The following is a 13,378-nucleotide window of genomic DNA, read 5'->3' as shown; positions in this document are numbered from 1 at the left end:
GCTGATAGCAGGTGAAATAACCTGATAACAGCGATGTTCAGGAAAGCAGTTTGAGGAGCGGGATGTGTACTTCCAAAATCCTTTGCAGTGTGGTAGTTACAGTCCAGCCTGCAGGAACAGGCTGGTTACCCTGAGATCCTCCTGTTGGTGCTCTGACGTGGCAGCAGAGTGCTCCTCGGTCCAGCTGACTCCACACAGCTTCTGGCACTTTGTAGTTAAGACAACTCAGTGTGACAAGAAAATGCTACTGCCCTCAAATTGAAGCATCTCTTCTTCGATTACCTAAAAGACACTTTTCAGAAGGTGCTCTAGGACAGTGCTGCTTGCTCACTCTGGACATTCCTATCTCAACCTTTAGAATAGGTAAAGAAATGCCCATCCAGGCTGCTCTCCTCTCCTTTCTATTATTCTTGCACCCAGTGGCTCACCAGTGTGTTGGCAAGTCCTGGGGAATGTTTTTCTCAAAAGGATGGGAATTTGAACTCGTGTGATTCCAAATACTTGCCTGTGTCTCTAATGGACATGTAGACTCAATTTAAAAATTCTTATTAATTGGAAACTTAGTGGTTGTTAATTATTAGCATCTCAGTCAAAAGCTGCGGCGGAAGAATTAATGAGTCGTCGTTTTGTTTTTCAGCTATGGCAGCCATTCGAAAAAAGCTGGTTATAGTGGGTGATGGTGCCTGTGGAAAGACCTGTCTGCTGATTGTATTTAGCAAAGACCAGTTCCCTGAAGTGTATGTTCCCACCGTCTTTGAAAATTATGTAGCAGATATCGAAGTGGATGGAAAGCAGGTATGTGTACACTTCTGTCAAAATGAACTTGCATTTATTCAGAATAGCATGGAGATCTCTATGCTTCTTTAATAAGTGGTTAGTACACATGCTTAGTGCTCATGTTGTAAACATATTTTTAAATATTAAGCATGTTCCTGTGGAAAAAATACTGGCTTTGCTAGAACCTGCTTATATCCAATGTCTGTTCAACGACCTATTTCTAACCTTATACAAGTTGAAATTCTAAAAAACATACAGTTACTCCAAGTAAAATGTTGCAGTAGGTGGGAGAGGATGGAGCAATTCGAAGACGTGCCTACATGCTGAGGACACCGGGCTATTAGCCTTTGGAATTGCGTAGTGGAGTCCCTGTTCTGATAGGAACCCGGTATTGTGATTAACAAAGAGTAGTTCCTGGAGAGAGTCTTTTCATACTCTCTGTTGGCAACATGCAGGATCCTCTTCAGAAGAGATGACTGACAGGCTTCAAAGGGATTTGATTTTTGTAGTGTACATCAGCATCATCTGTCTTACTTGTCTGAAGGAGCGCAATTCTTAGCAGCCAAGCATACCCACAGCTCACTGAGCTTCATTTTTAGTTTGTACTTCAGTAAATTAATCATTAAAATATTTCATTTTAGTTGTAAATATTTTGAAAATCAGTTTTCAATCTGTGTCACCTCTGAGTCCTTTTGTTTGCCAAACAAGCAAACATGCCAGACGCCTGCTCCAAGAGGCAGTTTTCAGAAGGCTGCTCTCTGAACGCCGGATAGGTTGCCTTCTGCGTTTATGTCATGCAAGGTAGTGTGATGTGTAAAATTGTCACTTTCCAGGATAACTCCGGAAGCACACAAAGCAGAAACTTCGCGCCTTGGAAAGCTCAACTCCTTTCAAACCATGCATATGTCTGTTTTGTTACTGTGACCACACAGGGCTGACCTCAGTGCCATGGGTCCTCATGTCAAGCATGTTTTTGATGCTGACGGTGCTGAGCTTCCCTGTCTCGCTCCTTGCTGCGACATGAGCCTTTGCTCTGGGTTCAGGTACAGCCAGAACATCTTTCAGTCAGTTCTGGTTCAGATGCAGTGACAGATTGATTGAAACTGCTCGGTTTCGATCCTGATTTGAGCAAACACTTTTTGAGCTAGTTTTGGGCTTTACGTTAAATTTTATCTCCTACTGTTACAGGCATGGATTATTTGTGGGTTTAGTCATGATAGTTCATGCTATTTGAGTCTAAAAGGAGCTTTTCTCTCCCATGATATGAATGGGTAAAAAAACCCCTTACTTTTGGACTCATATTAGAACATGTTTTCCCCCCAGGTGACCATTTCTGCAGTTTCTATATTGTATCTTAGACTCTAAGGACTATTGTTTAAAATATGTATGATATCAATTTCTCTCTCTTATCACCTAGTCAAACTTCCTCATTCCCTTCTGCCTGAATCTCTGTATCTCTAAATGGGTTGAACAGAGAGTCATGCCCTATCAGCTGTATGCAGCCGGTATCTAAATAAACATTGCATGAGCAGCTTGAGCAGGGCATTTTCTGTTGTGGAAATGTCAGCTGAATTTTTTTGTGACTAGATGACATACTTTATCTGAGCACTTTGTCTTCTGAAAACTTGATTAGAAAAGTTTGTAGGAGAGTGGTACTTAAGACTGATCTGTTTGACAGCTGCTTACATCTGTCTTCCTAGAAAAGCATTACCAGAAATGTTCAGAAGCCATGTGAAGACAAAACAGTGATGGCACGAGATGCGTTTTTTTAGGTAGAGCAAAGGAGCTGATTGCAGTGTCATGTGAGGGAACCCTCAACAGACATCTCTGTAAAAAATAAGAACGTTTGCCACAAAATTCACATTTGCAAATGCAGAGGTGACTCTGAGGGGAGTATTTCTGACTGAAATACAGAAGAATTTTTTTGTATATGCACGCAGCTAAGGCTTTGTATCTTCACAGTTTAACCAGACGGTTGCATTGCACGTTCAAGCTCACATTTGGGTTCCAGTTCTGCCCATCTGAGCTGCTGTGGACTTCTTTCCTGTAATTTTTGAATGTAGGAGCTTAAACAAGAAGGAACCCACTCCATTACAAAGGCAAATGCATCAGAGCATCTCGAGCAAGAGTATACCTTGAGAGCTTGATTCTAGTTTTTAAATTTCCTAGTTTAAACATTGGCTCTTCCTTCTACAGTTTTAAACGATCCTATTGGGATGTTCTCCCCTAGCTCCACCGTAAGTAGAAATATTGAGAACATTAGCTACTTTACTCAGTTCTTAGTAACAAGAAGCTTTACACACAAATCAGCTTTATTTCAAAGCAAATTACAAGTGTAAATTTCTGCTGTGATGGAGTTTAAATGAATTTGTGCACAAGTAAGTACAATCTTGACATTTCTTAGTCACTACAGGTTCCAGCTGTAAATGAAATGAAAATGTGCATAATCCTAAAAGCATATACTTTAGAGAGTCCACTTTCACTGAAAACTGGTATTTCTGGAATGCTTATCAGAGAGATTCCCAGCCCTTTGGAGCCGATTCCCTTCGATCCTTCTGTCTTGCTTTTCTGCTGGTAGCTTTTATGTCCTTTCAGAGAATTGGCACTGGTCATGGATGTAAAGAAAAGTCTCATAAGGTGCTATAAATTGAATTTTGGAGTTATGGAACGTAAAATTTCTAATAGTTCTCCTGTCAAAGCGGTTTGTCTTGTAGTCTCCTCCTTTTGAGTGGTGTTAACTGAAATATTTTATCCACTTCTCTTGGGTTACTAGCTTCTGAATCAAAACTTCCCTGGTGATCTGGCTAACTGCCTTGATCTTTGTTCTGCAGGTTGAGTTGGCTTTGTGGGATACAGCAGGACAAGAAGACTATGATCGACTTAGACCGCTTTCTTATCCAGATACTGATGTTATACTTATGTGTTTTTCAATTGATAGTCCTGATAGTTTAGGTAAGTAGATCGCTAACTGAATCAGAACTACGTCTCTGTGTCGCTGTGTTCCCCTTGGAAATCGTGCTGTAAAATATATTTTCATGTGCTGTAATGATTGAAAGCATTCCTAGTTTCAAAATTCATACTGGTTTGAATGTATAGTTTTCAGACATTAAGATCTTAAAGGAACCTGTATTCTTCAACAATGCTGAGTGGTGTTTTGTAAGCCTCAGCAGCACACTGTTTACCCAGGGCTCTGCTGCATAATTTGAGCAACATTTAGCAGGGAGGCAGCTCCCTGGCCTAGATCAGCACCCCCAACCCGGCAACGTTGTCTGGTGGGCCAAGGCAGCGTGCTGGTGTGCTCATCCCTTGGGAGGCGCTGCCTTGGTGAACCCAAGCAAGCAGGAAGGCTGTAGCTGCACTCTGCTGTGTCTGGGAGCCCTGTGAGTGCATAAGGTGTCCACTGAGTGGCATGGCCCACCCAAGGTTTGATTTTATTTTACCTTTTTTTTTAATTTCTCCTTGAAAATTGCAGGTTCTTATACACTCGCAACCATGCTATATCTAGGAAAATAAACTAACTTCCTTTCTATGTAAATGGGAAAGCTAGCTTTCACTAGCTTTTTCATCCCTTCCACCACCCTCAACCCCCCCTCCTTTTATTCAAGAGAGATCAGCTTGAAACACTCTGAGTTATTAATCCCAAATAGCCTGGGGTTATTTTGCTCTCTGCTTGGTGGGTGAAAAACATGAGGTAGAACCACACGGGAGGGGGGTTTGCACTGAAAGGGGGTGGTGCTCTCACTGGTTGTAAGTGATCAGAGGCTGGAGATTTATACTCTCCTAGTCTGCTTTCCAGTGACTGACATCTGCTTGTGATGGAGAAAAGAGAAGAAGAGTTGCCTGATTTATGATTTCTGAGCTCCAAAAACATCGTTTCAAAAATCTGTGTATTAGATAGGCACCTCTTCTGTGTGGAGTCCAAGACTGAAATCTTCACTGATCGATTTATAAATCTAATGCGTAGCTATTGATGTATTTGATCTTACAAAGACATTTTTGAAGAGAGTAAGGAGCAGGAGATAGAGATACTCTTATTTCTAAGACTCAACATGTCTGGAACTTTGATTTCTGTCCCTTTAAAATGGTAATTACTCCATCCATCCAGTGTAGTCTCCTGAACAAATGCATCATGGTAGCACTTTCTTAAACAAGTGAATTTCTGTAAAAATTCCCTTATCTACTTCTCACCAGTGGGATTTGTTCACTAGTGGCTATTTGTGGGGTTTCATATTGGAATGCAGATAATGTTAAGGTAGATCTTTAGGCACATTGATTCTGTGTGTGTGTATGACCAGCTGTACTCTGACAAGAACCTTCTGTACAGTGACTGACTGGTACTTGCTTGTAACTGGTCAAAATTACATCCATGCGTGGGGCAGCTCCTAGCCAGGAAAAGTGAGACACCCCTCTGCTTTGTCTGTTAATGACAGGTCTCCAATTATTTTAACTGGTGCTCATAAATGGGATACCAGTTCTCTCTTAAATGTATTAAATCACTGAATCCTTTGGAGTTTCCTACTGCCAGGGTGATCACGATCACTGCAAGCTGTCCTCAGAGAGGCTTTTGTACTACACCTCTGATCTATCTTATGGATGAACCCTGCCTCCCAGAGTTGCGTCTTAGGAAGAAACAAGAATGACACAAAAGGATCCAGGAAGCAGAGAAATGCAGTTAATGGAAGGATTAGTCCTGAATGCAGCTACCACAATGGTTGAAAAATACCATTCCTGCCACAGTTCACAGAAGGTTTGAGTAAATGAGCAGACAGAATATTCCTTAAGATGTTGCAGTGGTGTTACAGTCTAACTGGGGTAATGTTTGATAGCTGCTCAGTCGCATTTCTTGCCTTGCCTCTGAAGGGTAGCAGCCATTGAACAGGCAGTTGGGTGTGAAAGTGTCTTTTTAGAAAAATCAGTGCCAGCTTGATATCTGGGAAATCCTGATCTCTCTCTTCATCACTTCCACCTGATCCTGTGTTTAGAGACATCTTTCATTGTCTTTGTCTCTCTCTCTCCAAAACAATTTGAGGATTAGTTGGCAGCGATGCTGTGGTCGTGCCTGGTGTGGCTGTAAACAGCTACGTACAAGGTTTGAGCTATGCTCACTTTTACTGCACATGCTACTCCCCTGGCAGCTGGAGAGCTAACTGACCTCACCTCCCTGGAAACAAGATGGGTTACTGACCCCTGGAGGCAGGGGAGAGGGGTTTAATTAAGTCAAACCTGATCTTGGCCATTTTTTCCTCCCTCTCTTCCCTTCCTGCTTGCCAGTATCAGGGCTCCTGTGTCCCTGGGAGCAGTGGAGGGAGCAGTGAACTGCCAGATGGCTCTTCAGGTGTGCAGCGTCTAGGGGCTGGCACCCCCTGAGCACTCCAGGTGCAGCTGCAGAATTGGCTGTAGCGCAAAAACTGGCTTCAAAAATGCTTGTCTAAGTTGTTCTTTCAAGCAAGAAAACAATGCCATAATAGTTAATGTCTCTTCAAAAGCTGAATGGAATTTCGTGAGGATAAAAAGGGGTTATGTAGCCTGCAGGTACATCCACTGGTGAATCTCAGATGTCTGAGAACCTCTGAAAGCAAAGCCAAATGTTTTGGGCTGTTCAACACTTCCTGCTATATAGAATTTATCAAGGTTTTGTTTTCAAAAGCCCTCAAGTCTTCCATTTGCAGCTCCATTTAAAAAAAGTCATGTAGGGAAGTTATGTTAGGAGGAAAAAGTTTCTTGTATGTGAGCACAAATTCATTTGCTGCAGATAGGGAGAAGTGGCAAATCTGCAGATTACTTACACAAAGTCTTTGTTTCTGTGCATCTGTAATTAGTGTATAGAACAACATTTCTGCTACAGTTAATGGGAGAGTTTGGAGTGGTTGGTTGATGTTGCTTTTTAAAAGAAAAGTGATGTAAAAACTTACGCTTCAAGGTTGTGCCCATCTTTAGCTTCTGGAGATAAATAAAATGTTTCTCTTGAAGCAAAATATTCCGTAACTCTCTACTTCAGAGTTCTGCATGCTGTTCTTTGAAGTACCTTATGCTAACCCTTGTCAAGTAGCTACTGAGAGACGTAGAGAAGCCAAGGGTTTAGGTGTCCTTCAGCCTTAAAGTTACCATAGACAGGCTTGTCTTTTTTGGTAATACCAGAACAGGTCTATTTGCTTCCCAAATTAAGAGTAGAAAAAAGGGCATCAGTGTGGATTAGTGAGCTAAAACCACTCAGGCAGCAGGTAAAAGCTTTAAGATAAAACTTTCCCCAGAAGTGGGTTTTAGTACAATCATACTTTTTTTTTTTTTCTTTCTTTCCAGAAAACATCCCAGAGGACCCCGGACCGGAGGTGAAGCATTTCTGCCCCAACGTGCCTATCATCTTGGTAGGAAACAAGAAGGACCTGAGGAATGACGAGCACACAAGACGAGAGCTGTTTTTTTTTTTTCTTTCTTTCCAGAAAACATCCCAGAGAAATGGACCCCGGAGGTGAAGCATTTCTGCCCCAACGTGCCTATCATCTTGGTAGGAAACAAGAAGGACCTGAGGAATGACGAGCACACAAGACGAGAGCTGGCCAAAATGAAGCAGGCAGGTTCCTTTCTGATAGTCTCGCAGTGAATGAAGAACGTGTATAGTGGTTGTACCAGAGCATTAAATGGGCACCCGCAGCTTGCTGCCAGCTTCCTATGGGCTGCATAACGAACACTGACCCATGACAGAAACCAGAAAGTATCTATTACTTTTAATTGAGTGTTTCTTTTTTCATATTTGGAGATTTAATTTTTAGAAAAAGGCGTTCTCAACAATGAAAACAGCTATATTGGGTTACTAACAGTCAGCTGCTCTCCCTGCTGGAGAGCTGGATCCCCGAGGTAGAAAGGAATTAATTAGGAGACATCAACATATCAAGTGCGTGCACGCTCGAGTTGTTCTTTATTTTGTATGTTCAGGGTGTGAAAGGGAATGGTTTTATCGGTAGGTGTTTTGAGGCGATAACCACAGGTGCTGTAGCTCATTCCTGAGCCTATCACTAGGTTTCATTTTCAGATCGTGTCTGAAACCCCCAGCTTGGGTATGGGACTGCAGATACTCTGCTCTGTCCTGGAATTTTTGCTCCTGTTGCATAATATTTGTTTGTATACAAAGACTGAGGCATTGATTTTTGGGATTTGTTCATAGGCTTTTGTTACAATTGTGGGAAAGAGTTGCATAAATGTTTCCTCTGAAATAAGCAATCTTTTGTTCGAGTTTCAAAGGGTCTCGCGGCCTTTAAGCTCAGAGGTGTTAGAAAACCGATCGTGTCCTCAAGCGTTGGCGCGGTATGCAAGCATACACCCCGTTTGTGTAATCCAGGCTGAGGTGCATGTTGCATCTTGAGAAAATAAGCAAATTTCATTTTAAATCTGCCTTTATTATTATTTAAAGGATCGCTCTCAGGGGAGCAATTAATTATTAATTAACCAATTAATTATGTGCATTTAATCCAGAAATTCCTTTGCCTTTGTTGGGAAGCTGGGTGGGAGCGGGCCGGCGGGTGCGCGTCGGTGTGGCTTTGGATTGTTCTCACCTGCTGCTTTTGTGCTGTTACAGGAGCCTGTCAAACCCGAAGAAGGAAGAGATATGGCAAACCGCATTGGTGCATTTGGGTATATGGAGTGTTCGGCAAAGACCAAAGACGGTGTGAGGGAGGTTTTTGAAATGGCCACTAGAGCTGCTTTGCAAGCCCGGCGTGGCAAGAAAAAGTCCGGGTGCCTTCTCTTATAAAGTGTGGCCAGAGGAAGATGGCCAAAGCAGCACCCTGCACTTGAGTAATTTTGAAGTGCTGTTTATTAATCTTAGTGTATGATTACTGGCCTTTTTCATTATCTATAATTTACTTAAGAGATTTAAAAATCGAGTCATCTTGCTACCAGTATTTAGAAGCCAACCATGATTTTTATAACAATCCGCATCAAATTCATCTGTGCACCCAAGGTTAACCTCAACATTCCTCTAACAAACCTTTTCTGCACTCACAGGATATGCCAGGCGCTAATTGAAGACAATTCTCTATCTTCTTTCTTCTCTCTAGAAAGAGAAAAAGCTGTCAACACAGAGGATTGATCTGTAACTACTTTATAACTAACGTCCTATTCTAATTGAGTACAACAGTTACATGGCTGTATGTGGAATCAAGTGTAGCTTCAGTGCTATCACATTTAGGAAGATCCGATTTTCATGGCTCAGTGGTGTAAAACATTAGTTTGAAAATGTGATCACTCTGAAATGACCAAGTCCCATTCAGCTAAGGAAAAGTGAGGGTTCTGTGGTTTCATGTTAGTTACCTTTTAGTTACTGTGTAATTAGTGCCAGTTTAAATGTATGTTACCAAAAATAAATCTATTTACCCCAGCTTAGATGTAGTATTTTTTGTATAATTGGATTTCCTAATACTGTTACTTGTAACCTCTGCGTTAAGGTGTTCTGGGTTTTTTAAGAAACTGTATTTGAAAATAAAGTCCGATGGAAAGCAGCTGATCCTCTTCCCCTGTTCATTTGTAAGTCTGACCCATTTGAATGATTTGAGTGGTCTGCACACCCAGGAGGAGTTTTTTCCATGACGTGCCGTAGGGATGAGAAAAGACAGCCTGCTCACACTCAAAGCTTCTGAACTGTTCAGTTGCCTTAAGTTCATTGCTGGACCCAGTTTCAAAACTAAAAAAAAATGAAACTTTTTGTGTAAGTTTGGTTACCATGTAGTGATCAGACTCCTAACCTGTGAACTTCTTGCTGTTCTGCAGCCAACTAAACTCTTTCTGTATTTTCATTTTTCCAACAACTAATAGAATAAAGGCAGTTTTCTAAGCTCCCTGTATCCTGGTGTCTGTATTCCTCACTCTGGGTTTTTGGCCCAGCGTCTGACAGCCTGAATCAGAAATACCATTTTTGATACAGCTGTGATAGGATTCGCTGAGCAGTTGCAAGTGCTTTAATACTTTTTTTTGTTTCCCAGCAAGTGATAACCCATCCGCTGCTCGCAGCAGTTTCTGAACGCTGCAGCAGAGCAGAGGCGGAATCCTTCGCCCTGCCTGGCACCTGCGGTGAGTGGCAAAGCTTCCCGGGAGCTGCTTTTGATACTCAAACCAGCTGAGAGTACATCAGTCGAGTTGAGTTTGTCGGTCTTGAGCATGGGAATAGACGAGCAGGAGGAGGCTATGTAGGAGGGGAGCGTAGGAAGAAGGGAGGAGACGAGGGCGGTGTTGCTGTAGAAGCATGCGATGGTATGCAGTGTGCTGGTCTGCGCTGTCGTACACCCCACGCGCTGCGCTGGAGCATGTGTGAGATGTCGCGCATGGCAACATGTTTGCCATGCCGTTTTCATGCGGGATGCCTTCAAGCGCTGCAACAAGGGATGGGCTCAAGGTATGGGCCGTTGTGCTGCACCCAGGCTGGAGAGCAGGTTGTGCTTCTCCTGGGTGAGAAATGATACGGAGTAGCAGTGTGCGTCTCCACGCTTGCGCTGGTATTTACAGCAGCTGCTGGTGAGCTGAGAGGCTCAGCCGGAGTCCAGTTGCTGATGACAATCCATACAAGTGAGCACCTAGCTGCACCCAAGTTATGTCCTAAAAACTGCCAATGTCACTTTTTTTTCCTTTTCTTTTTTTTCCTTTTTTGGACAATGTTCCCGATTCCTTTTCCTGCAACAAAGGAGAAACTGACCCGGCCTGAGGCCGCGGGAGTGCTCCGTACCTCTGGTCTTTGTCCTCCCTCTGCAGCCACAGACACCCCAGCGTGAAGTGTCTGGCCAGCCTGGCCGTGGCCGTGGCACCCGCCCCACCCTCCCCTCCTTCCTCTCCTGGGTGCCCGTTCTCCGCCCACGCAGGGGTGACGGGGTTGAACAGAGCGGAGGTTCCCAGCTGCAGCTGCGGGGCTGCCTGTGAGGATTTCATTCTCTGCTCTGTTAACAAGGTTGCTCACCCCTCTGCAGTTCCCTTTTTTGGGGGGTTTTGTTGTTGGGCGGTGTGGGGTGGGGTGGTTGCTGTTGAGCAGAACGGGTTTTTCAGTCTTGCAGAGCTGCTGGGTTGCAGTTCTCTATGGTCGCAGTTACAGAGCAGCTCTTCAGCCGTGGGCATTTTGAGTAAGGTCTGCGTGTTCTTCAGACCCAGCTCGTGGGTTGATACTCGTATCTGCCGATGCACTTCCACCCAGAAGTGATTGTTATCCCAGTTATTAATCTCAGCTCTTGTTAACCTACAGCACCACCTCCCCATCTCCTCTGTCTTGCCCACCCGCTGGCAGTAGGTTTCCAGGCCTGGCCCACCTTTCTCCAAGTTCAGACATGTCGGTAAGTCAGTGTCTCCCGTCCATGACCAGAAGCTCCAGCTCCCTCTCCTTGTCCCTTGCACCGCTGGCATCAGAGTGGAAGCCTGTTCAGGAGCATGTGGTTATTAAATTATCAGTCCTTCGCAGCCTTCCTGCTTTCGAGGGCTGGCAGCCTGGCTCCCTTTGGGTTCCCGTCGCACCTGTTACCTCTGGAGGCCACCTTTGTTCGGGATGAAACTGAGGACACAGGCAGCCAGACCAGACCTGGGAAATGAGAGCTCAGCGCTCATGGAGAGCGATCCAGCCAGGCAAGGAGCTGTGAAAGGGGCAGGGGAAAAGCTAGGAGCCAAGTGCCAGCCCCCTGGCCAGGGGAGGGAGTTTGGTACCAGGAGTGGGGAGAAGACGTAATCAGCAGGCGGGAAAGCGTGTTTTGCAACCTTTGTGATTACTCACTGCTGTTGCTGTTAAACAGCAATCTTCTGACCTCATAGGACAACCGTCCCTTGTCACACATCTCAAAATGGGTCCCTTGAGCCCATCTAGTCCCTCAGGAGCTCCTGGCACTCCTCTGGATCCAATTTTAGCTGGCTCCACAGAGCGTGTCTGGGCACAGGGCGCAGCTCCAAGCCAGTAAAGAAGTTCAACTCACTCGGTTTCCTTAAAACTCGCTTCATCAAGGAAGGGAAAGCCCTAACCTGCTCTTGTCCGAAAAGGGCAGGGCCCCAGAAGTAAACTCCCTACTTCAGATGAAATCCCCAGGTCCAGCCAGAGGGTTGAAGGTGCCAGCCTGAGCAAGCGTCAGAAGTGGCAGCAGAGAGATGCCTCTGTGGCACTTGCCCTAGAGGTCACCCCTGAAGAAAAATTCCTCTTTCTCAAACCACCACGGCTCGCCGTGCCCAAGAGGCGGGTGAGGAGGCTGCATGGACTGTAACCGTCAATTTACTCAAGAGCAAACACGGGTCACGTGCCTCTGCTCGTCCCGTCAGCCATTTCCTGGCTGCTCTGATCTCTCTCAGGACACTTGTCATGACTCCTGCTATCAGTGCTGCAACACACTGCAAAAACTGCAGGTCCCTGAACATGCAAGATAATCAGGCGAGTCCCCAAAACTCGCCACAGCCAGGAACTGTTCTAGTTCCCAGTTGTGGGGGCAGGTGCCAAGAGTGGCCCAAAGCAAAACCCCCGGATCCTGCGGTCACCTGGGAACCCAGACCAGAGACGCAGCTTTATATGCTGGCCTGTTAGTAGTGACAGCTGGCGTTTCGTGATGAGTCCCCGATACCAAGCGTGAAAGAGAACAGAGAGCAGTAGCGGGGGCCCTGAGCACATCCCCCTGCACTCTGGGGCCCCGGCTGCCTTGGCTGGGGGCCAGGGCTGATAAGCAGATGCCTGACCTTGGGGCTGTTGTGAATGGAGCTCACTTGGCGCAAACGCTGGCAGGAGCCTCGGCAGGGGCTCCCTGCTTCCCCGCAGGTGCTGTGCTGAAGCCCTTGCTCTTGGTCCCTGCCGAGGTGTGCTGCCTCACGTCCCTGTTGGTCCAACCCACGGACATCACCTCGAGGCCTGAGCCCAGACCTGCCTTTTCACAGTGTGCTCTGGAGGAGGGCGATGTTTCAGCACAAAGACCCGTGGAGGAGCGGCTGGGCCACGCTGCCTGGTGTGGGTACAGGCAACAGTCAGCGTAGTTCACTTAGGGCTGCCTTGAATCCGCGAGAAAAAGGGCAGTCACTACTGCGCGATTTAAAACTCCCTGAAACAGACCAAAGCATTAAGGCAAGAAATGGAAAAGCCGGGGATGGGGAAAAGCAACCACTGAAGTAAAGGGAGGCTTTACCAGCCTCAAAGAGGTGGAAAAATTGTAAAAGGAGACTGAAGAAAGGCATTTGTGGCCACTCCTGGACCGCAGCATTTTGGGTTCAGGGTACCTCCTGTTCCCCCTCCTGGTGCACAAACTGAAGGCTTTTCTCTCCCAAAAGCCGCTCTTGTTGGCAATAGTGTCCTAGGAGGATGCTGCAGCCCCTGGTGCTGCGCTGTGCCGTCTCCGTACCCTGTGCTGTCTTGTCACCACAAAGGTTTTGGCTCCTGGGAGCACTTTGTGTTTTGCTGATTTTCCACAGCATTTCCGAGAATCGGTGGCACTTCCCTGTGTGTTACCCGTGGATGCGTAGACCACCCAATTCTGAGCGTTCGATTGATCAGAAAAACGCCAAGCCTTTCCGTGACGATGGGAAAGAGGCAGGGACACGGCTGAGCACGGCGGCGCCGACCCCCTCGGCTGGCCGGTGAGCCGCCCGCCCGTACAGACGCTCCGCGCCC

General features: G+C 45.7%; 1 protein-coding gene across 1 annotated transcript; it reads left to right on the top strand.

The window, feature by feature from the left end:
- The first annotated feature begins 634 nt into the window (after window positions 1-634).
- On the top strand, window positions 635-9,614 carry RHOA (ras homolog family member A). Its single transcript, XM_009284491.1, has 4 exons — window positions 635-795; window positions 3,609-3,729; window positions 7,218-7,348; window positions 8,351-9,614. Exons 1-4 carry the CDS (start codon window positions 640-642, stop codon window positions 8,522-8,524), a joined length of 582 nt encoding a protein of 193 aa, XP_009282766.1. The 5' UTR covers window positions 635-639; the 3' UTR covers window positions 8,525-9,614.
- Window positions 9,615-13,378: the final 3,764 nt, after the last annotated feature.

Source organism: Aptenodytes forsteri, unplaced genomic scaffold, assembly GCF_000699145.1.
Source record: "Aptenodytes forsteri isolate BGI_AS27 unplaced genomic scaffold, ASM69914v1 Scaffold53, whole genome shotgun sequence".
NCBI lineage: Eukaryota > Metazoa > Chordata > Aves > Sphenisciformes > Spheniscidae > Aptenodytes > Aptenodytes forsteri.
The sequence above is the reverse complement of the archived record's forward strand: the minus strand, read 5'-3'. Positions and strand labels throughout refer to the sequence as shown.